Source organism: Lissotriton helveticus, chromosome 7, assembly GCF_964261635.1.
Source record: "Lissotriton helveticus chromosome 7, aLisHel1.1, whole genome shotgun sequence".
Lineage (NCBI taxonomy): Eukaryota > Metazoa > Chordata > Amphibia > Caudata > Salamandridae > Lissotriton > Lissotriton helveticus.
The window spans coordinates 433,461,350-433,485,639 of NC_136068.1; the positions used below are offsets into that span (position 1 = coordinate 433,461,350).

The 24,290-nt window shown below is 46.2% G+C and overlaps 1 protein-coding gene across 1 annotated transcript in view; it reads left to right on the forward strand.

Moving 5' to 3' along the window:
• The window catches only part of LOC144768557 (uncharacterized), a 258,342-nt gene extending 234,238 nt beyond the window's left edge, over positions 1–24,104 (forward strand). The window contains exon 7 of the mRNA XM_078652330.1: positions 23,224–24,104. Coding sequence (XP_078508456.1) covers positions 23,224–23,293 — 70 coding nt within the window. The 3' untranslated portion in view covers positions 23,294–24,104. The remainder of the gene's footprint in view (positions 1–23,223) is intronic.
• The last annotated feature ends 186 nt before the right edge of the window (positions 24,105–24,290 follow it).

Below are 24,290 nucleotides of genomic sequence, written 5' to 3' on the forward strand. Positions count from 1 at the left end.
AATTCTTTACTGGAAAGGAAACAAGCTTCCGGGGACCGGTTTCTGGCATTACAGCCGTCTTCGGCCCGGCTTGCTTGAATCCTGATGGTGCAGTGAGCAAGGGACTTACATCTGAGCATACCCTTCCACACTTGTGGTGGCCAAAACGATTCAAAAAGGGGGGTGGTGATGGACAGAGTATCTGAATTAAGCAGAGCACTCCTACCCAGTCAGAAGATCAGGGCTTGATCCATCACCGTTTTTTAGCTCACTGCACCATCCCAGTTCAGAACCTGGCTAAATGCAAATTAGTCTGTCCCTGGCCCAGTGCATCATGGGAACAGGGCAGACCAAACTACCAAGCCAATTCTTTACTGGAAAGGAAACAAGCTTCCGGGGACCGGTTTCTGGCATTACAGCCGTCTTCGGCCCGGCTTGCTTGAATCCTGATGGTGCAGTGAGCAAGGGACTCACATCTGAGCATACCCTTCCACACTTGTGGTGGCCAAAACGATTCAAAAAGGGGGGTGGTGATGGACAGAGTATCTGAATTAAGCAGAGCACTCCTACCCAGTCAGAAGATCAGGGCTTGATCCATCACGTTTTTTAGCTCACTGCACCATCCCAGTTCAGAACCTGGCTAAATGCAAATTAGTCTGTCCCTGGCCCAGTGCATCATGGGAACAGGGCAGACCAAACTACCAAGCCAATTCTTTACTGGAAAGGAAACAAGCTTCCGGGGACCGGTTTCTGGCATTACAGCCGTCTTCGGCCCGGCTTGCTTGAATCCTGATGGTGCAGTGAGCAAGGGACTCACATCTGAGCATACCCTTCCACACTTGTGGTGGCCAAAACGATTCAAAAAGGGGGGTGGTGATGGACAGAGTATCTGAATTAAGCAGAGCACTCCTACCCAGTCAGAAGATCAGGGCTTGATCCATCACCGTTTTTTAGCTCACTGCACCATCCCAGTTCAGAACCTGGCTAAATGCAAATTAGTCTGTCCCTGGCCCAGTGCATCATGGGAACAGGGCAGACCAAACTACCAAGCCAATTCTTTACTGGAAAGGAAACAAGCTTCCGGGGACCGGTTTCTGGCATTACAGCCGTCTTCGGCCCGGCTTGCTTGAATCCTGATGGTGCAGTGAGCAAGGGACTCACATCTGAGCATACCCTTCCACACTTGTGGTGGCCAAAACGATTCAAAAAGGGGGGTGGTGATGGACAGAGTATCTGAATTAAGCAGAGCACTCCTACCCAGTCAGAAGATCAGGGCTTGATCCATCACCATTTTTTAGCTCACTGCACCATCCCAGTTCAGAACCTGGCTAAATGCAAATTAGTCTGTCCTTGGCCCAGTGCATCATGGGAACAGGGCAGACCAAACTACCAAACCAATTCTTTACTGGAAAGGAAACAAGCTTCCGGGGACCGGTTTCTGGCATTACAGCCGTCTTCGGCCCTGCTTGCTTGAATCCTGATGGTGCAGTGAGCAATGGACTCACATCTGAGCATACCCTTCCACACTTGTGGTGGCCAAAACGATTCAAAAAGGGGGGTGGTGATGGACAGAGTATCTGAATTAAGCAGAGCACTCCTACCCAGTCAGAAGATCAGGGCTTGATCCATCACCGTTTTTTAGCTCACTGCACCATCCCAGTTCAGAACCTGGCTAAATGCAAATTAGTCTGTCCCTGGCCCAGTGCATCATGGGAACAGGGCAGACCAAACTACCAAGCCAATTCTTTACTGGAAAGGAAACAAGCTTCCGGGGACCGGTTTCTGGCATTACAGCCGTCTTCGGCCCGGCTTGCTTGAATCCTGATGGTGCATTGAGCAAGGGACTCACATCTGAGCATACCCTTCCACACTTGTGGTGGCCAAAACGATTCAAAAAGGGGGGTGGTGATGGACAGAGTATCTGAATTAAGCAGAGCACTCCTACCCAGTCAGAAGATCAGGGCTTGATCCATCACCGTTTTTTAGCTCACTGCACCATTCCAGTTCAGAACCTGGCTAAATGCAAATTAGTCTGTCCCTGGCCCAGTGCATCATGGGAACAGGGCAGACCAAACTACCAAGCCAATTCTTTACTGGAAAGGAAACAAGCTTCCGGGGACCGGTTTCTGGCATTACAGCCGTCTTCGGCCCGGCTTGCTTGAATCCTGATGGTGCAGTGAGCAAGGGACTCACATCTGAGCATACCCTTCCACACTTGTGGTGGCCAAAACGATTCAAAAAGGGGGTGGTGATGGACAGAGTATCTGAATTAAGCAGAGCACTCCTACCTAGTCAGAAGATCAGGGCTTGATCCATCACCGTTTTTTAGCTCACTGCACCATCCCAGTTCAGAACCTGGCTAAATGCAAATTAGTCTGTCCCTGGCCCAGTGCATCATGGGAACAGGGCAGACCAAACTACCAAGCCAATTCTTTACTGGAAAGGAAACAAGCTTCCGGGGACCGGTTTCTGGCATTACAGCCGTCTTCGGCCCGGCTTGATTGAATCCTGATGGTGCAGTGAGCAAGGGACTCACATCTGAGCATACCCTTCCACACTTGTGGTGGCCAAAACGATTCAAAAAGGGGGGTGGTGATGGACAGAGTATCTGAATTAAGCAGAGCACTCCTACCTAGTCAGAAGATCAGGGCTTGATCCATCACCGTTTTTGAGCTCACTGCACCATCCCAGTTCAGAACCTGGCTAAATGCAAATTAGTCTGTCCCTGGCCCAGTGCATCATGGGAACAGGGCAGACCAAACTACCAAGCCAATTCTTTACTGGAAAGGAAACAAGCTTCCGGGGACCGGTTTCTGGCATTACAGCCGTCTTCGGCCCGGCTTGCTTGAATCCTGATGGTGCAGTGAGCAAGGGACTCACATCTGAGCATACCCTTCCACACTTGTGGTGGCCAAAACGATTCAAAAAGGGGGGTGGTGATGGACAGAGTATCTGAATTAAGCAGAGCACTTCTACCCAGTCAGAAGATCAGGGCTTGATCCATCACCGTTTTTTAGCTCACTGCACCATCCCAGTTCAGAACCTGGCTAAATGCAAATTAGTCTGTTCCTGGCCCAGTGCATCATGGGAACAGGGCAGACCAAACTACCAAGCCAATTCTTTACTGGAAAGGAAACAAGCTTCCGGGGACCGGTTTCTGGCATTACAGCCGTCTTCGGCCCGGCTTGCTTGAATCCTGATGGTGCAGTGAGCAAGGGACTCATATCTGAGCATACCCTTCCACACTTGTGGTGGCCAAAACGATTCAAAAAGGGGGGTGGTGATGGACAGAGTATCTGAATTAAGCAGAGCACTCCTACCCAGTCAGAAGATCAGGGCTTGATCCATCACCGTTTTTTAGCTCATTGCACCATCCCAGTTCAGAACCTGGCTAAATGCAAATTAGTCTGTCCCTGATACTCGTTGGCCTTGCTGTGTGAGTGAGCAAGGACTCCCGACATACCCTTCCACACTGGGTGGCCAAATTCAAAAGGGGTGGGGGAGTTAGAGAGCACTCCTTCCCAGTCAGAAGATCAGGGCTTGATCCATCACCGTTTTTTAGCTCACTGCACCATCCCAGTTCAGAACCTGGCTAAATGCAAATTAGTCTGTCCCTGGGGGGTGGTGATGGACAGAGTATCTGAGTTAAGCAGAGCACTCCTACCCAGTCAGAAGATCAGGGCTTGATCCATCACCGTTTTTTAGCTCACTGCACCATCCCAGTTCAGAACCTGGCTAAATGCAAATTAGTCTGTCCCTGGCCCAGTGCATCATGGGAACAGGGCAGACCAAACTACCAAGCCAATTCTTTACTGGAAAGGAAACAAGCTTCCGGGGACCGGTTTCTGGCATTACAGCCGTCTTCGGCCCGGCTTGCTTGAATCCTGATGGTGCAGTGAGCAAGGGACTCACATCTGAGCATACCCTTCCACACTTGTGGTGGCCAAAACGATTCAAAAAGGGGGGTGGTGATGGACAGAGTATCTGAATTAAGCAGAGCACTCCTACCCAGTCAGAAGATCAGGGCTTGATCCATCACCGTTTTTTAGCTCACTGCACCATCCCAGTTCAGAACCTGGCTCAATGCAAATGAGTCTGTTCCTGGCCCAGTGCATCATGGGAACAGGGCAGACCAAACTACCAAGCCAATTCTTTACTGGAAAGGAAACAAGCTTCCGGGGACCGGTTTCTGGCATTACAGCCGTCTTCGGCCCGGCTTGCTTGAATCCTGATGGTGCAGTGAGCAAGGGACTCACATCTGAGCATACCCTTCCACACTTGTGGTGGCCAAAACGATTCAAAAAGGGGGGTGGTGATGGACAGAGTATCTGAATTAAGCAGAGCACTCCTACCCAGTCAGAAGATCAGGGCTTGATCCATCACCGTTTTTTAGCTCACTGCACCATCCCAGTTCAGAACCTGGCTAAATGCAAATTAGTCTGTTCCTGGCCCAGTGCATCATGGGAACAGGGCAGACCAAACTACCAAGCCAATTCTTTACTGGAAAGGAAACAAGCTTCCGGGGACCGGTTTCTGGCATTACAGCCGTCTTCGGCCCGGCTTGCTTGAATCCTGATGGTGCAGTGAGCAAGGGACTCACATCTGAGCATACCCTTCCACACTTGTGGTGGCCAAAACGATTCAAAAAGGGGGGTGGTGATGGACAGAGTATCTGAATTAAGCAGAGCACTCCTACCCAGTCAGAAGATCAGGGCTTGATCCATCACCGTTTTTTAGCTCACTGCACCATCCCAGTTCAGAACCTGGCTAAATGCAAATTAGTCTGTCCCTGGCCCAGTGCATCATGGGAACAGGGCAGACCAAACTACCAAGCCAATTCTTTACTGGAAAGGAAACAAGCTTCCGGGGACCGGTTTCTGGCATTACAGCTGTCTTTGGCCCGGCTTGCTTGAATCCTGATGGTGCAGTGAGCAAGGGACTCACATCTGAGCATACCCTTCCACACTTGTGGTGGCCAAAACGATTCAAAAAGGGGGGTGGTGATGGACAGAGTATCTGAGTTAAGCAGAGCACTCCTACCCAGTCAGAAGATCAGGGCTTGATCCATCACCGTTTTTTAGCTCACTGCACCATCCCAGTTCAGAACCTGGCTAAATGCAAATTAGTCTGTCCCTGGCCCAGTGCATCATGGGAACAGGGCAGACCAAACTACCAAGCCAATTCTTTACTGGAAAGGAAACAAGCTTCCGGGGACCGGTTTCTGGCATTACAGCCGTCTTCGGCCCGGCTTGCTTGAATCCTGATGGTGCAGTGAGCAAGGGACTCACATCTGAGCATACCCTTCCACACTTGTGGTGGCCAAAATGATTCAACAAGGGGGGTGGTGATGGACAGAGTATCTGAATTAAGCAGAGCACTCCTACCCAGTCAGAAGATCAGGGCTTGATCCATCACCGTTTTTTAGCTCACTGCACCATCCCAGTTCAGAACCTGGCTAAATGCAAATTAGTCTGTCCCTGGCCCAGTGCATCATGGGAACAGGGCAGACCAAACTACCAAGCCAATTCTTTACTGGAAAGGAAACAAGCTTCCGGGGACCGGTTTCTGGCATTACAGCCGTCTTCGGCCCGGCTTGCTTGAATCCTGATGGTGCAGTGAGCAAGGGACTCACATCTGAGCATACCCTTCCACAGTAGTGGTGGCCAAAACGATTCAAAAAGGGGGGTGGTAATTTGCATGTAGCCAGGTTCTGAACTGGGTTGGTTCAGTGAGCTAAAAAAACGGTGATGGATCAAGCCCTGATCTCTTGACTGGGTAGGAGTGTTCTGCTTAATTCAGATGCTCTGTCCATCACCCCCCCCTTTATGAATTGTTTTGGCCACTATAGGAGTGGAAGGGTATGCTCAGACATGAGTCCCTAGCTCACTGCACCATCAGGATTCAAGCAAGCCGGGCCGAAGACGGCTGTAATGCCGGAAACCGGTCCCCGGAAGCTTGTTTCCTTTCCAGTAAAGAATTGGCTTGGTAGTTTGGTCTGCCCTGTTCCCATGATGCATTGGGCCAGGAACAGACTAATTTGCATGTAGCCAGGTTCTGAACTGGGTTGGTTCAGTGAGCTAAAAAAACGGTGATGGATCAAGCCCTGATCTCTTGACTGGGTAGGAGTGTTCTGCTTAATTCAGATGCTCTGTCCATCACCCCCCCCTTTATGAATCGTTTTGGCCACTATAGGAGTGGAAGGGTATGCTCAGACATGAGTCCCTAGCTCACTGCACCATCAGGATTCAAGCAAGCCGGGCCGAAGACGGCTGTAATGCCAGAAACCGGTCCCCAGAAGCTTGTTTCCTTTCCAGTAAAGAATTGGCTTGGTAGTTTGGTCTGCCCTGTTCCCATGATGCATTGGGCCAGGAACAGACTAATTTGCATGTAGCCAGGTTCTGAACTGGGTTGGTTCAGTGAGCTAAAAAAACGGTAATGGATCAAGCCCTGATCTCTTGACTGGGTAGGAGTGTTCTGCTTAATTCAGATGCTCTGTCCATCACCCCCCCCCCTTTATGAATCGTTTTGGCCACTATAGGAGTGGAAGGGTATGCTCAGACATGAGTCCCTAGCTCACTGCACCATCAGGATTCAAGCAAGCCGGGCCGAAGACGGCTGTAATGCCAGAAACCGGTCCCCGGAAGCTTGTTTCCTTTCCAGTAAAGAATTGGCTTGGTAGTTTGGTCTGCCCTGTTCCCATGATGCATTGGGCCAGGAACAGACTAATTTGCATGTAGCCAGGTTCTGAACTGGGTTGGTTCAGTGAGCTAAAAAAACGGTGATGGATCAAGCCCTGATCTCTTGACTGGGTAGGAGTGTTCTGCTTAATTCAGATGCTCTGTCCATCACCCCCACCCCCCCCTTTATGAATCGGTTCCAGCTAGTAGGCTGCACTTGGGTTGTTATGGTGAGTCTGAAGCTGTTATGGATCGAGAGTGTCGATGGGGGGGTGGTTGCCGGGGGCCAACTGCACTTGGTAAGGCCAGCGCCCAGGGACTCCACCAGGCCCCCACGAGCACCCACCCTATCCAGCAGCGCAATGCCCCATCGGCCTGCCACATGTTGCGTAGTTTATTGCTCTGCTGCCTGGGCAATCTCCTGGGGCAGCATGCACGTGGTTCATACAGAGGCCCACCTCTGCTCCCAACAACATTAATTTTTTAGGGAGAGGTCAGTCATTTCAAACAGAGAGAGGGAGGGGAAAACCACAATACATCTTCCCTCCAGGAGAGCGCCAGACACAATGGAAGTTTTATCAATGGGGTTACCAATATTAAACACCATTGGGATAGAGGATACTTTTTCCTCTCCCAATACTGAACAGATCTCTATTTTCAACCTATCCAGCCATCAACTATCCTCTACTGAAATCTCCCTACTCAGTAAAAGACTGTCTTATGTTCTCAACGAAAAACCTGATTGGTTCAGAATAGAGACAGAGATTTTCCATTTTTTTAGGAAAATAAGACTAAAATGATTTTCTCTCAATAAAGAGTCACCCACCAACAATGACACCACAGGACTGCACCTTAGATCTACCTTTAATCCACCCACAGGTTCTCTACCCCCAGAAGTAGTCTCCTTTGAGAATTTAGTCCTTAAAGACATTGAAAAGTTAAAAAACAAGCACATTGTTATCCCTTAAAACATCAGCCTAGAAGAGAAGAAGACTCTCCTAAAATTGAAAAACATAGACAAAATCCTCATCAAGCCCTGTGACAAAAGTGGGGGAATTGCCATTCAGGATATAACAGCGTATGACAACGAGATAATGCACCAGCTGAGTAACACAACTCACTATGAACTACTGAGACAAACCCCCTTGCTGAGATAAAAAATCTAATCCAGACAACCACCAAAGCAGCTGAAGAACTAAGCTACCTTAGCCATAATGAGTTCCTTTATCGCAATAAACAAAACCCAAGGACACCAGTGGTATATACACTGCCCAAGGTTCACAAAAACCTTGAAAATCCTCTGGGTTAACCCATCCTTGCAGGATGTGATTCCATCCTCGAACGTGGACTCATGTATACATGACCTGGTACCAGACACCATAGCCTATGTCAAGGCCACCACACACTTTATCAACTTGGTGGAACACAAAAAATGTGACCCCCACACATGAACTCCTGGTCACATTGAACATAGAATCCCTTTATACCAACATTCCGCAGGACAGGGGTACCAAAGTCATTGATACCCATCTCAACAACAGGCCCAGACCACATAAAGTTCCCACTGAATTTATCATCTCTCTCCTAGAGATGACTTTGACGAAAAACTATTTTTTGTTCAATGATAAGTTTTATAAACAGTGTACGGGGAACGCCCATGGGGGCAGTTTTTCCCCGAATGTTGCCATACTCTTTGTGGACAACATAGAGAAAGTATTTGTCCTTAACCAGATCAACCCACATCGAAATAAAATCAAGAACTGGCATCCATATATCGATGATGTGTTCATGATCTGTCAAGGTACCACGACTCAACTAGACATCTTCTGCACCTGGCTCAACAGCTGCCAGCCTGACCATAAATTCACTTACAGCTCAAGCAACATACAAATACACTATCTAGATGTCAATGTCAAAACAGCTGAGGGAGGGCTCTATACCACTCTATACAGGAAGCCCACAGAAGGCAACACCCTACTCCAATACAAAAGTGCCCACCCAGGAGCACTCAGGGATGGCCTCCCCTGTGGCCAATACGTAAGGATACGCAGAAATTGTAAGCTCAAAGAGGATTACCTAAGGGAAGCTGATACACTATCTGAAAAACTTAACAATAGAGGTTACCCCAGACGCCTTGTAAAAAGATCCATGAAAAGGGCATGGTATTCACATAGGGAAATCTTACTGGAACCGAAGCTAAAAAAAACCATGTCACGCATTGCTTGCATCACCACGTTCTGCCCTGCAAGCAACAAAATAACTAAACTGATTAAAAAACATTGACCCCTCCCAACCTCAATCAACATTACCAATGAGGCTCCCTTGTTTTCCTTCAAATAAGGGCGCAACATTAAGGATCATTTGGTTAAAGCACAACAATCATCACGCAATGACAATACTTTGCAGTCATGTCTAGGTCTCCCACCTGTAGTGGACCATTTCAAATGTGGAAATTGTGCTGCATGCCCTTTAACAAAAAACACAAAAATATTTGAATTTGGCACTGTCACACACAAACTGAATTTCTTTTCGAACTGCAATTTGTCTAATGTAAACTATTATATCCAATGTCCCTGTAACCTCATATATGTTGGTCAGACCACCCAAAAGGTAAAAGCAAGAATATGCCAACATAAAAGCAGAATATGCTGCCAAGTCATCACTGCACCGCTGGTGGAGCACTTCATGGACAAAGGATACTCAGAACAAGACCTTTGCTGGCAAATTATCGACATTGTTCGTCCACACAGCAGAGGCGGCGACCCTCAAGTAATCCTCAATAGGCTAGAATGCAAATGGATGTTTAATTGTCGCTCCATTGAAAACGGTCTCAATACGCTCGACGAATGGAACATGATTCTGTAATAGCCTGCTAGTTGCTATAGCCCACTGTATGTAACATGCATGTATACTGTTTTTATTTTGTATATATTTATTTATCCTCTCTATATTTTTCCTTTATCTATCCAATTTAACTATTGATGCCCACTTGGGGACTCTCTTTTGGCTCCCAACGGTCCTCTTACTTTCCAAATCTGCTTTATTCACGACCTTCATGACTATTATGCACTCATCCAACATGGATTCATTAGGAGTCTGTAATAGCCCACCAGTTGCTATAGCCCAACTCACTGTATATAACATGCACTGGTTTTATCCTGTATATAATTGATTATCTTCCCTATATGTATTCTTTGTCAAAAATTATTTTTATTGAGCATCAAGCAGAACATAGCAAAAGGGGCGTTGACATCAAATCTACCCGAGGGCGCGCAGGCTCCGGGGTTGCAAAACAGTCAGCTGTGTTGGGTTCAGCTTCACATAGCCCCAGGTTCTACCACACACCCCTCTCAAAATGAGTGATGCGAATTTAGAGAAAACAGAACCCGGAAGAGGTTCGGCAACCTAGAACCGGACCTCTAAACATCCTCCCACCTACCCCCCAAAAACACCCCCCCTACCCCCCGTCCCGGTGGTGAGTAGACTGCATTGGGAAAGAAAAGGATAATAACTTATGAGGCAGTTCTGTCCTGGCATATTGACTAGTGGGGAGCTCAAGGCCTTCACAGGGCATACCTTAGGGGTCGTGTTGTTTCAAAGTGACCATGGGGTAACTTTCTATATGTATTCTTAAACTATTCAAACAAACTATTTATGCCCTCCTGGGGACTCTCCTCTGACTCCCACAGTCCTCTTGCCCGAAAAGCTGGTTTATTCATAGCTTGCCATGACTATTCTGTCCCCATGCACTCATCCAACATGGCCGCCGCAACGGGGCTGTTTTCTTTTCCTTCTGGGTTCCAGTCCCATATCGTAGCTGCTCTCCATTGCGCATGCGCGCCGCCCACGCGCGTCTTTTTAACCAGGACTGGCGCTTTCAACTTGCACCCTTCGGATTCACTTTCAAGTTTACACCGACGTGACAGATTGACTCTCCAAGAATCCTGACTAATCCTGGTTCTCAAGTAAGTGGCCCCCAGGTATCCTAGCTAATTGGATGCATCCCTGTAGCCCTTTCCTGACTGACTTCACTCTATTGCAGATTTCTCCTCTCTTGCCGGTTCAGAAGAATTAATTCCAGGTCCCCAGACTCTCTCCGGGTTGCCTTGTAAGTCTTCCTCGGGCTTTTCATCTCTGTTAGGACATTTCAACCACGCACTGGCCTTAACCCCCATTAATGGGGACAGACAGAACGAGGACAGAACAGACCGTGCATGTTGAAATCGGGAGAGAACACGGTGTTCTGCCTCTCGGACTCTCGGTTTAACAGTGGTGTTTTGGTGACTCTTTGCCCAGTTCTAAGTCAACTGCGTCGGTGTAGGTAGGACAGGAACGCTGAGCACCTGTGGGCAGACCGTAGGAATACTAGAATGATTGCAGGTAAAAAAATGGGAAAGAAGGTAGGTACAGGCAGAAACAAAAGTACAAGTGTTCCCTCTCTCCCCCCAATATCAATAGATAAGATGTTACAGAGGGCCATTGGGGTGGTGGACACCAAAATTGAGCTTACGGAAAGGCGGTTGTCACTCACCCCAGATATATTCATTTCATCGGTGAACCCGCCCACACTGACAAACATGACTCAATCAAAGCCAGTTTATCCCATTCTGTCCACCCCCCCCCCCCCGTCCACCCCGGGAAGTTCCAATAAAGAAAATACCACGCAAGGGCAGAACTACAACCAATATCCCCAAGAGTGGCAAACGTAAATCAACAACTTAGGTTGGTCCCAAAAAAAGAAATATTGTGAGGGCACCCCAGCCGATCAAGGAGGGGGGGGTTGTGCGTTGAGCAAGAACAAAACCAGGGTAGTCCCCAAACTGGTAGTGCAGACACAACCTACCCTCCGTGGGCATTGAATCTGATGGTAGAATTGCACAATAAATTGAGAGCTATCATTAAAGAAGAACTGGCTCCCCAAACCAGTCGGCTAGACAATTTGGAGAAATCACTGGTAGCAGGGGATGTAGGGACATTACTTCATCAAAACCACTCCACCAGTAAGCCAAGAGAAAGGATTGATAAAGGTTGTCAGGTGGATATCCCAAGCATATCACAATTACTTGGGGTGGGGCTGCGCATTCCCGAGGGTCCCTCCACTAGCCACAAGGCAGGGGAACTGAGTTCCAACAAGGAGGGGAGAAACATGAGTGCTGGCCTTGAGCCTAGCGCTGCGATCATAGCTCCCAACAACAGGTGTTTTGACAATCCCAACCCTCATGTTCAGGATTCCACAAGCAAAAAGGGTAGGCAACCAGTGAAAGATTATATTTTAGAGAGGAATGTGAGCATAAATACATGCTTGCCCAACATAAACCTTCCCCTGGTCTGCGCCCCTTATGTAGCTATCCTGACTGCAACCCCTCCAATTACACCCAACACAGAGGAAACCCAACTTGAGCTTAGAAACAAATGTCTATTCTGGCTTGCAAGATACAAACACTTTGAGTATGCCAGAGCAGGGGAGATTTTCATGGTCTGAAGAGTAGGGTGGGTGGGAAATAGTCAGAAAACAGAACCAGGGGAGTGTGTAGTTATCAACTTAAAAAAAAAAACAACACCGCTAGAAATCTACTGAATTCTACCACCCACTGTCATAATGTCCCAACAGGAATTAGTCTTCGACCCTTGTACTTCTTCTACCCTAAAAATAAAATTGACCTCAAGAGGTGGTGTTTTATCCTCCAATTCCAACCATTGGTCCAAGGTCCCTATGCGAGGAAAGCTGGGGCGCACACATCAGGTGCCCCCAATTCAACATCCCGTGAGCAATAGATATGAAAGCTTGGAGGGGGTAGACTGACTGGGGGGTGGTTTACCCTAAGGCGAGAACCTAGTAATGTTGTGACAGGACCAACAGGGCGAAGAAGGGTGTAACAGGAGGCAATCACCCAGGGGTAGTAGCCTAGTCACCGCCCAGTGGACCTGCCCACTCAGAGCTAGGATACAGCAGAGAAGGGCCCCTGATGGCACACCCCCTACCCCACCGGGTGGCACAAACAGGGAGGGTGATCTGCTGGGGCATCCGACATTCATTGTGGGGCCATCTCAGGTGATTCTCCTTCTTCCCACACCACTGTTTCTGAGGCACTGAGAGGGACCAGAGCACAGGGCAGTGGATTGCGGATCGTATCCTGGAACCTGGCAGGTCTTGAAAACAAATAGGGAATAGGGTGGGAAGTAATTTAATTGTAATTAATTAAATATTTTTATTTATTTATTGGTATTCATTTTGAATTAATTGTTAAATAATTTTTAATTGGTAATTAATTTTTATTAATTGATTAATTGATAATTATGTTAATTTTATTAATTTATTTTCTGAAGCAGGTTGTGCGTTTATAGGGGAATAGGGTGGGACGTACTTTAATTGTAATTAAATAAATAATTTTTATTTGTTTATTGGTATTGATTTTTTATTTATTGGTAATTAATTGTTAATTGTTAATTAATTTGTATTAATTGGTAATTTATTTGTATAACAACCTGTGCGTAAGTAAACATAGTTGTTAAGTGGCCCCAGATCATGTTTCACACTTTCTGCCAGTTTTTTGTGTTTTAGCCATCAACTCTTTGTTTTGTGACAATTGTAGTTTCACTTTTGTATTTAAGTGTAGCTAAAAATGCCCAGCAGGCAACGTTCAGTTGACTAAAAAGCCAGACGTAACTGAAGGTGTCACATATAGCATTGGGCAGCTACAAGTTGGACAATTCATACTTCACTGTGAAGTTGCAAACTATGATTTGGATAGTGTGTCAGTGGACTTCTATGGATTCTCGCTGAATCTCTACTGGAAGCTGGGTACCACAAACTAAGCAATTTATATGATTTGAAGCATAGAACAGTACACAAAAAGCACAAACAAGTATACATCACACAGATTTACAAAGTATGATTATTATTTTTTTAATTCACAAACGAAAATATATACAAACATTGGAATTTTAGGTTAAAGGTTGGATCATGTAAATATTTGGTTTTATATCTGAAAGACAAAGCAATATGCTGGACTGTAGCATACCACTTAGTATTTTTTTCTCTTAATGCAGTTTCTCTTTTTGTTGGCACATACGAGTGCTTCATTTAAGGCCACTAGATTTCCATAGTAAATTCTGTTTATTGTACGTGCACTGCTTCCATAAATTAAGCTAAGGGTAGCAACCTAATTTGAATCCTTCAGTTTTAAATTCCATTACATTTACAGAGGTTTCCAATGTTTTCACTGTAATATTTTCTTTTTATATATCTAGAATGTATTAATCTTCCAAAATTATTTCATTTATTAAATAGTTACAGATTCCCTGAATAGGTGTTGGGGACTTCCATTGTCTGTGGAGCCCAGGTTAAGAAGCACTAGTCCACGCTGTACATATAGGTTATTTATGCATCTTCCTCAGGATTGGATTTTAATGATTGATGTAGAAACCATATCAATGTGGGACTAAAGTATCATCAATGTGAAGACGCAATAATGAGAGTGGGCTTTGCGTTGGCAATCCTTTTTGTTCCTCTTATAATACTGCTGCTACATTAAACACCAACATTCTTTAGATACTACAAGGATAACAAATTGGAACACTGCAGACTTTGAATACTGCATATCTTTTGAGCTTGCACTATGTGAGAAGTTGGCCTGATATATGATGTTTCCAATTCTGGAACCACCTTGTATCAGTCCAAATAACCCCTTATGGTGTCTGGTTGTAAGTCAACCTTGTAGACAAGCTATCTTAATGGTAGCATAGACTAAGCAGCCTTAAAGGCTCAACACAAGAGGTCGTGTTAAGGGAGCTGTTTTACCAATCACAGTCCTGTAATATCAAATGAAAGGACACCACACAAGTATATATTATAAAAATATATGTATTTATTACTTACAATAATCCCCAGTACTCGTTATGAATAAAGGGGCACAAGCGTTAAATCAAAAGCACAGTATAACATACAAAGTTGCACAATTATGGATGAGGGCGGGGGGCCACTCAGACCATATACTAAAAAAATGGTATAAGAGATACCAATCGATCAGTGGTTAGGCCTAGGGCCTAGGGAATCGCTGGGAGCAGTCGGGACAAGCAATGCTGAAGTCGGGAAAAGCCCGCGGGATTCGGGTGCAGCGCTGAAAGCACACGCATGCACCAATGTTAAGTCAATGGTGCGTAAAAGTTACACAAATAGAGTTTTAGGACACTTCCGATGAACCTAGAAAGACAAAACTTAAGACACAGACCCTAGAGGTGTGTACCAGTGTGGGAACACCGGCGTTGCAATGTTACCTCACCCACAGGAAGCGGGTGCACAGGGTCGAAGTGGCGTCGGGTTTCGTCACGCAGGTTCTTGGTGCTTGAAGCTGAAGATGCTGCAGGCGCTGTGAAGGAGAAGTGTCCGGTGGGATCCAAGGGTGGATCGAAGTTGAAAAGTACCTGAAAGCAGAGGGGACAGAGTCTGGGTCACTCAGCAGTGACCAGGGTGGAACCAGGACGGAACCAGGCAATGTCGGGCGCAATCAGCTGGTTGTCGAGGAGCTTCTCTCCGCTGTCACGTGGGCTCTGGGGCATCTGCGACGTCTAGGAGCAAGTCACGATCTGTCCCACGTAGGTTCTCGCCGTCGGCGCTGTCGGCTTCAAGATTGGAGCAAACAACACTTGGCAAAAGCAATCCATGCGGAACTGGAAGATTGCTTCTCAATCGGACCAGGAGGGTCAGAGTGGGGGCTCCTTTTCAGGGGAGCTGGAGCAAATCTGGAGCAATCAGAATCACAAGTTGTATTTCACGTTTCGTCGGCACAGGGGCCACAAGCCGGCTGGCAAGTGACCGGGCCAATGCGTTGGGCCAAAAGAAGCAGAAGGGCCCCACGCAGCAGTCGTCGAGTGTAGAGGGGTGAACTTCAGTGCAAGAGTGGCTCAGGGTTGAGGCTTTTCAAACCCCGGTGTACAGCTTCAAGGGTCACTCGTGGGCTGCACGGTCAGCGTCTTGTGGTCTTTCCAAGATGGCGTGCCCCACGCTTCCGGTCGCCTCCACGGGTCTCAGCTCTGCAGGGACTGTGGATCGGGCTGTAGGAAGGCAGGCAAGCTTGATCTCGTCGATCTCTGTCGCTCGAGTTCCGGCGGGAACTGCAACAAAGCAGACGTCGAGGGCTGGATGGTGCCTGTTTGCATAGGGTGGTCACTCCTTGACCACAAGGGAGATTCTTCAGTCTTCTACGTTGAGTAGGATGTCGAAGGGTCCAGAGTTTCATTTCTTATGTTTCATCAGGATAATCTGAAGTGCTTTGGCACTGCTCCCATTCTTATACCAATCTAGGGGGCTGGATTACCTGCTAGGTCCCCTCCTATGGGTGAGACCCAGGAAGGGGGTGGTTACACCCCTTTCCTTTGATCCAGGCCGCGCTGGGTCGGGGGCTGGGGTGCCCCAGAACCGGTTTGGCCGGATTATGCAAGGGGCAGCCTTGTGCGCCCCAAGCAGTGTCTGGTTTCTTTCAAACCTCCCTGCTACAATCCACTATCTCCTGTCTGGGGGGGTGTGATACCTCCCTGCGACAGGAAACCCTTTGTCCAGGCCCCTTTGGCTGAGTTTCGGTCAGCTTCAGGGGTCAGACTTGTGTCTGTGGCAGAAGCATCCATTTTGTGGATCTGAGGTCCTATTAGAATTTAACCGCATTTCAGTAAAGTAAAGTAACATGTCTTCTCCCTCTAGAGGGGTGGAATGCTATCCCCATCGCCAGGACTGGCGAGGGGATAGTTTTCCAAATCGTATGACACCTTACACGACATGTTTTGATAAAGCCAAACCAAAGTTGCTATATAACCGCGAGGATTATAATGCACTTAAGAGTATATGGTATGGCCTTATCCTGAAACAGCTTAGGGAGTTGTTCCCGACAGCTGAAGACAGGCTCAGCTCATGCTAGAGCTCCATCTCACATTAAACCACACACTCTGCCTCCAGGATTGATAAGGCCTTCCATAGGAGTGGCTCACAGGTTTATATGTGTCCAGATATAGGTTTAGATATAGGTATACTATATCTAAGCAAGGGGTGATTACACCACCTTGCCCCAGCTGAGTGATCAGCCAGTTGTGTCAATTTAAGAACCAGCCAGGGGTGGCAAAAGATATGCTGCAGCCCCTGGTAGGCCTTGGTGGCACCTATGCCCTGAGCAATAGTTAGTAATGGGAGATGCACACCTCAATCAACAATTTGGTGAAAACACTTTTTTAGAAAACTTAAACATAAGCGTGCTGCGGAGGATAACGCAATGTCCAAATTGCGATAAGAAACATATGTAGCAAATGACAACAAGCGAACCGCTTGCCCTCTGCGCACTGTTGCAATCCACAGTGGATCTCTACATTTTATACATCATAAATGAAACAAAATCATGTAAAAAAACTCTTAAGCCACAAAAGATTGCGTTTCATATCTGTTTTATATATGTTTTGTAATACTGATTTAATCTCAGTTTGATTTGATACTGGATCAGTACGTACAAATTAATAAATTCATTTGTTCATCTGAACACAAAAAGAACTCATGATTTATGAACAATATCATAAATTTTACATTCCTCTAGTTTCCTTTATCGAAATTGCCCTGAGTTTATTTTCATTAGTGAGTTAGTAGTACTATTTGTATGTCACATATGTCTTTTTGCACTACAACCTTTGTGTTAGGTTTTTTGTTAAAACTGTGGCTTGTTTATGTACCTTGCATTTTGAAGACCATTCTAGTTCGGTCAAAAAAAAGGACAACCATTCATTTTTTTATCCTTGCAGGTATCGCCCCTGACGAAGGTCCATGTGGCCCGTAATGCATTGGGCAGGGCAATTTCGATAAAGGAAACTAGAGGAATGTAAAATTTATGATATTGTTCATAAATCATGAGTTCTTTTTGTGTTCAGATGAACAAATGAATTTATTAATTTGTACGTACTGATCCAGTATCAAATCAAACTGAGATTAAATCAGTATTACAAAACATATATAAAACAGATATGAAACGCAATCTTTTGTGGCTTAAGAGTTTTTTTACATGATTTTGTTTCATTTATGATGTATAAAATTTAGAGATCCACTGTGGATTGCAACAGTGCGCAGAGGGCAAGCGGTTCGCTTGTTGTCATTTGCTACCTATGCCCTGAGCACCTATAGTGCATGGTACAGGGGCTGACAAGGAGTCCATTTCCAATTGTGGTATGTACCTTTAGCACATATATCATTAATTTAGAGAGAGAACAGCAGGCTGGGGGTCTGATTAGCAGGCCCACAGCCTCAGTAGTCGAAAACCAGTGAAGCAAAAAGCAAAAATTTGGGGTGACCATAGTATAGCAGACCCTACTCTCCTACACACTACCTTTCAGATATCTCTGAAATGTCATATTGTATACAGCACACTCCTGTTTTATACATTGTTCATTTCACATTGCAATAAAAACAAGCACTACTCCGTTACCCATTTGTTTTGTAGCACCCAGGATCTTTTATTTGTACATCTTCAAACACTTGTTTTTTATAGGTGCAATGTTAACAAATATATGAATTCATATTAAAAAATGATCATGATACTGTCTGCGGTCTGAGCTTTCAATACTATTTTTCCCATGTAAAACATAGCGATGCATGTATCTTAAGAAACTGCATTTGCGCCATGGGTTTATCCCTAACTGTTCTGCTAAATCAAAATAGAAATTTGATCTAAGTTATGGTGAAGGAGCCACTTTTGATTATAAAAATATCAAGGTTCTATGAAATACAGGGTTGCCTCATTTACTCTCCTATGTTTCTCTAAAATAGAGCAGATTTTTGCCTATGGTTGAAGTGAAGCAATTCCTCTCAAATGAGAGTCAGACCTATAAGAGAGAAGCAAGATAGGCATATCAGGTGAACAGAGTGCAGCACAGCAGTGTTGGAAACTTTACTTTCTTGAAGTGGTAAAGCATCCGGAATGTAAGGCGCACAAATTACAAATGACATTACATTAGTCAGTGTTTACTCGCTTATCTTCAAAGGGGCCCCTGGGTGGGTCGGGCCCTGGACACCTTTATTTTAATAGGAGGAGGGCGCACAGGGCCCCCAGGTGGGCCAGGCCCTGGGGGCATTTTTTTTAAAACAGAGGTGGGCGCACAGGCCCCCCCTCTTAGGGCACATTGAGCTCCAGGGACACCGCCTACACAGGTCTTTATTAATGAAAAGGGGGGGTTCACGGGCCCCCCTCTATGAGCTCTATAATTGCTGGAGACCACCACCTTCCAGGGGCAATCACACATTGTTAGGGGGTCACGTGGCCCTCCTGAGCCCTGGGGACCAAACCTCCGCGGAGCTAAATAACACAAAATTGGGGGCCTGCAGTCCTTCCTGGGCCCCGGGAACCACCCCTCCCCGGGGCTAAATACAATTTACCAAGCATGGGAGAGGCGCTGCAAGGCCTCCCTCTTCTGCGTTCTTGGCCCCAGGCACCACCACCTACCTGGGGCAGCCCATTCACAACAAAGGAGGGGAATGCCAAGACCCCCTCATTGGCTCCCTTCCTGAAGCCATGCATGGCCCTGTGGACCGCTACCCCCCGGGCCCAGCTCCTGCTATGGTCCAGAGTGCCCACCCCCAAGACATAGCTGTTTGCTTATGCTTGGCAGGAGCTTTGACAGCTCCCGTCAAGCATAAGCAAACACTCCAGTTTCAGCAGGCAGGAGCAGTCAAAGTGCTCCCACCCTCTGGAAGCAGATGTTTCATCTCTTTCCCTGCCCACAGACATACAGGCAGGTGAAGAGATGTAACTGTTTGCTCTTGCACAGAGGGAGCTGCCTTTCAAGCAGCCCCTTCAGTCCAGCAATGCCAGCTCCCACAGGAGGCGGGGAGTCGGCTGGGACCGTGCGAGGAACCTCAAAACCAAAGGAAGAGCAGAAAGAGGCAAAATAAAGGTAAAAAGCGAGCAGAAAGAGGCAGAATATGGGTCAGAAGGAGGCAAGATAAAGGTTAGAAATGAGCAGAAAGAAAAGTCAGGAATGAGCATCAAGAGGCGGAATAAAGGTGAGAAACTATAAGAAAGAGGCTACATAAAGGTGAGAAACGAGCAGCAAGAGGCAGAATAAACGTCCAAAATGAGCATAAGGAAGCAGAACTAAGGTCAGAAACGAGCAGCAAGAGGCAGAATAGAGGTTCTAAACGAGCGGAAAGAGACAGAATAAAGGTCAGAACAAGCAGAATAGAGGTGAGAAATGAGCAGCAAGAGGCAAAATAAAGGTCAGAAATGAGCAGAAAAGGTAGAATAAAGGTCCGAAACGATCAGAAAGAGGCAAAATAAAGGTAAAAATTAGCATAAAGAGGCAGAATAAAGGTCAGAAACTAGCAGAAAGAGGCACAATAGAGGTCAGAAACGAGAAGAAAAAAGGCAGAAGAATGGTCAGAAACTAGCAGAAAGGGGCAGAATAGAGGTCAGAAATGGGCAGCAAGAGACAGAATAAAAGTCAGAAATGAGCAGAAAAGGCAGAATAAAGGTTAGAAACAATCAGAAAGAGGCAAAGTAAAGGTACAAATTAGCATAAAGAGGCAGAATAAAGGTCACAAACTAGCAGAAAGAGGCACTATAGAGGTCAGAACCGAGCAGCAAGAGGCAGAATACAGGTCAGAAATGAGCAGAAAGAGGCAGAATAAAGTCAGAAATTAGCAGACAGAGGCAAAATAAAAGTAAAAAATGAGAAGAAAGAGGCAGAATAAAGGTTAGAAGGAAGCAGAAAAAGCAGATTTACGGTCAGAAATGAGCAGAAAGAAGCAAAATAGAGGTCAGAAACCAATCAGCAAGAGGAAAAATTAAGGTGAGCATCATGCAGAAAGAGGCAAAATAAACGTTAGCAATGAGCAGAAAGAGGCAAAATAAAGATCAGCAACAAGCAGAAAGAGCAGAATAGAGGTCAGAACTAGCAGAAAGAGGCAGAATAGAGGTCGGAAATGAGCAGAAAGAGGCAAAATAAAGACGAGAAATTAGCAGAAAAAAGCCAAATAAAGGTCAGAACCATGCAGAAAAAGGCAAAATAGTGGTCAGAAACAAGCAGCAAGAGGCAGAATAAATGTCAGAAACAAGCAGAAAGAGGCAAGATAAAGCTGAGAAACGAGCAAAAGAGGGTGGACAAAGGTCAGAAATTAGCAGAAAGAGGCAAAAATAAAGGTGAGAGACGAGCAGAAAGAGGCAAAAGAAAGGTCAGAAACTGGCAGAAATATCAAAATGAAGGTCAGAAACGAGCAGAAAGAGGCAGAATAAAGGTCAGAAATTAGCAGAAAGAGAGAAAATACAGTTAAAAACGAAGCTTGGTGAGAATTGCTGAGACCTCGTTGGAGTCTCAACCACTCTGCAAAGGGGCCTCATGGCGCATCACTGGTTGGGTGATGAAGTCCCCTTGGCTGCTGAGGGTTGCTGGGATCCAGGAACCCCTTTTGTTGCCACAAGTAACTACCCTGCAGCAGGATTTTTGTGACGAGGGGTGAGCGCACCGTTAAACTCCACTCCACTGGTGGGTTGGTGGAGTTTTTGCCAAACTCTGTGTTTCAAGCTGGGCGTGGAGTGGCTATACTCCAGACACTCCGCCGGCGAAGCAAAGTTTACCACCCACCCCAAGTTACCATTCACGGACTTACTCACTCATGCACCCACTCACAGATCCACTCAGAGACTCACACACCCACTAACCTACCTATACAGCCACTCACACACCTTTTTTCAAAGGTGACAGGTTACTAGGAAATACAATTTTAAAAGCTGTTGAAATTCACTGAAAAAACCAAAGGTTACAGAGACGTTATAGCTAGGAGATAGAATTAACATATCAGTAGAAATTCACTGGAAATAACAAAGGTTACAAGGACATTTTTGTTAGGAAATAGAATTTAAAAAACCTCAGAAATTCACTGAAAAAACAAAGCTTACAGGAATGTTATAGTTAGGCTCATATTTCATTCATACAAAACCAGAGAAATTCAGAAGTTATAGTTACCTGAGCTAACTATAACTTATGACCCTGCAATACACTGCCTGTGGCTTATGATCTCATGTATTACATCACTCATGACATGATCAGTGACATCACTGATGACATATCAAATGACATCACTGACATCACTGATGACATCATCCAGTAAGTGTATCTTTTTTCTAAGAGTGTATGGTCATCAGTATTGGTGCATCCTTGTAGATGAAACCAAGAGTGCTTTATCATAATCTCACTGTAACATCCCTTAATCTGGTCTCATTTGCGGGGGAAGAGGGGCTTGGAGCAAGGTCAAAGATGGTCATTAAATCTCTCTGGGTTAGGTAAGGATAAATGTTAGGTCAGATTTGGTTTGGGAAGGATTCAACATCTTCAACATCTGCATGGCCCCCCACACTGTCATCTTCAGGCAGCATGGGCTCAGCATAGTACCTTACGCCAACAACACTCAGCGCATCCTCTCTCTCACGAAGAACCCCGAAGACACCAGACTCAGCTTCCAAGAATGAATGAAAGACGTCGCAGCCTGGATGAGCGACAGCTGCCTAAAACTGAACTCAGAGAAGACAGCGGTCCTCGTCCTCAGACCCTCCCCCACTGCGTGAGACAGCTCCTGGTGGTCCCCTGCCCTCAGAATCCCACCCACCCTGACCGTCCACACCCGGAACCTCGGCATCATTCTAGACTCCTCTCTCACCTTGACCCGCCAGATCAACGCCGTCGTCTCCACCTGCTTCAACTCCCTCTGCATCCTCCACAAGACCTTCAAGTGATCCCCCCTGAATGCAGAAAGACCGTCACCCACACACTCATAACCAGCAGACTGGACTACGGCAACTCCCTCTACGCCGGAATTAACAAGACCCTGCACCACAAGCACCACAAGCTCCAAACCATCCAGAACACCTCAGCCAGACTCGTCCTCTGAACCCCACAACAAGAGCACATGAACCAGCACCTACGAGACCTCCACTGGCTTCCCATCGAGAAGAGAGTAACCTTCAAGCTACTCACTCATGCTTACAAATCCCTCCACAACATCGGACCCAAATACCTCAACAAAAGAGTCTCCTTCCACGTACCCAAAAGGAACCTCAACCTCGCCCTGGCAGAGATCCTACTCATCCGCAGAACCAGAGCAGGCGGAGAACCTTCTCCTACGTAGCAGCAAAGACCTGGAACAAGCTCCTAGTCAACATCAGATGCTCCCCCACTCTGCACACCTTCAGGAAGAGCCTCAAGACCTGGCTCTTCGACTAATCCGAAGCTGCAGCCCCACCCCCCCAGCGCCTTGAGACCCTCACGGGTGAGTAGCGCGCTTTATAAACCCCTGATTGATTGATTGATTGAATAGATTTGTGTCACAGTTAGAACGTTTCAAGTTGTGCAGAATTAATAAAGAGTGAGGGTTATGTTGGGGCAGGACTAGATTTGACTTATGTCTATGCAAACTTCTGAAGTAATGATGAAGACATGTGTTTGAGCTTGGTCTGTGGTATTGTAGGGCAAGCTATTAGGCTAGGCCAGTGTTACGTTTAAGTCAGTCTGATTAATACCGTTCCTAATAATCTTGATTTCTCTCCACCAGGTTTGGCTTTGCACACCCACAGATGATGCAGGAACTGCAGTTTCGCCTGAGGAAGCCCAAGCCCCAGTGAAATGCTCTATCTGTTTGGATACACTTTGAAATTTTTCTCAGAAGATCTTAATAGACTTTTAAGCGTAAATAGCTGCTATTTCTGTGCACACTTGAGTTTGCCATCCAGTGCTAGGCGACAGACTGAATGTTGTTTGGATTGTTCCGAGCTGCTTTTAACCTATGCCTACCGTTTACAAGCCAAAAACAGTGTTCCCTCTCTCGGCTCTCCCTACTCTATGTTGGCATCTTGTTATTCAAAAAGGTAAGGAAACGTACATCAATGACGAGAGATCGGCGCTAACTGAAAGTCACCATCACTTAACAAGTTGAGATCTTTGCTCAAGCAAACAGGAAGAACCATTGACTAAATTGGAAGAAATGGTCACTCCACCAGTAGGGGTCCCTTGCTCAAAAAGGTAAGATCATAGTTCAGGTGGAAAGCATCAAACAAACAGGACATGGGCATCTTCACTCAACCACAAAGACTTAATTATTCAATGTGTAGATTGCATTACGCAGTGAGCAGAAATCTTATGTCATTCCCTCCAGGAATTTGTTAACTGCTGCTTCCATCTTTCGTGAACATTAATGGATATTAACTGCCTTACCCTCATCTTTGCCAGATATGTGCCAGCTATTTATGACATAAGAGGGTAAGTGTCCATGTGAACTGGTCTTCTTGGGCTACAAAGACTCTGTTTAAAAGGCGATAAGTAGGCTTGATAAATACCCCGGCACCTTTCCATGTGTAGTCTGACGGTCACCTCATGCCCCAAACACCCCTTTAATCTTCTGCTTGATAATTAATAAACTATTTTTGCACTTGTCAATGCCTGTAGTATGTTTTTCTTGAATGGACATGTTCATCAGTAGCATTGTGGAGGGTCTAGATCTCTCCAGGTGCCAACAAAAGAATACTGCGTTATGGAGTGAGGTGCAAGTAAAAAGTGAACAAGATAATGCACTAATGGGCACATGCATCAAAGAAAATTGCATTCGCAAATGGTGCGAATCGC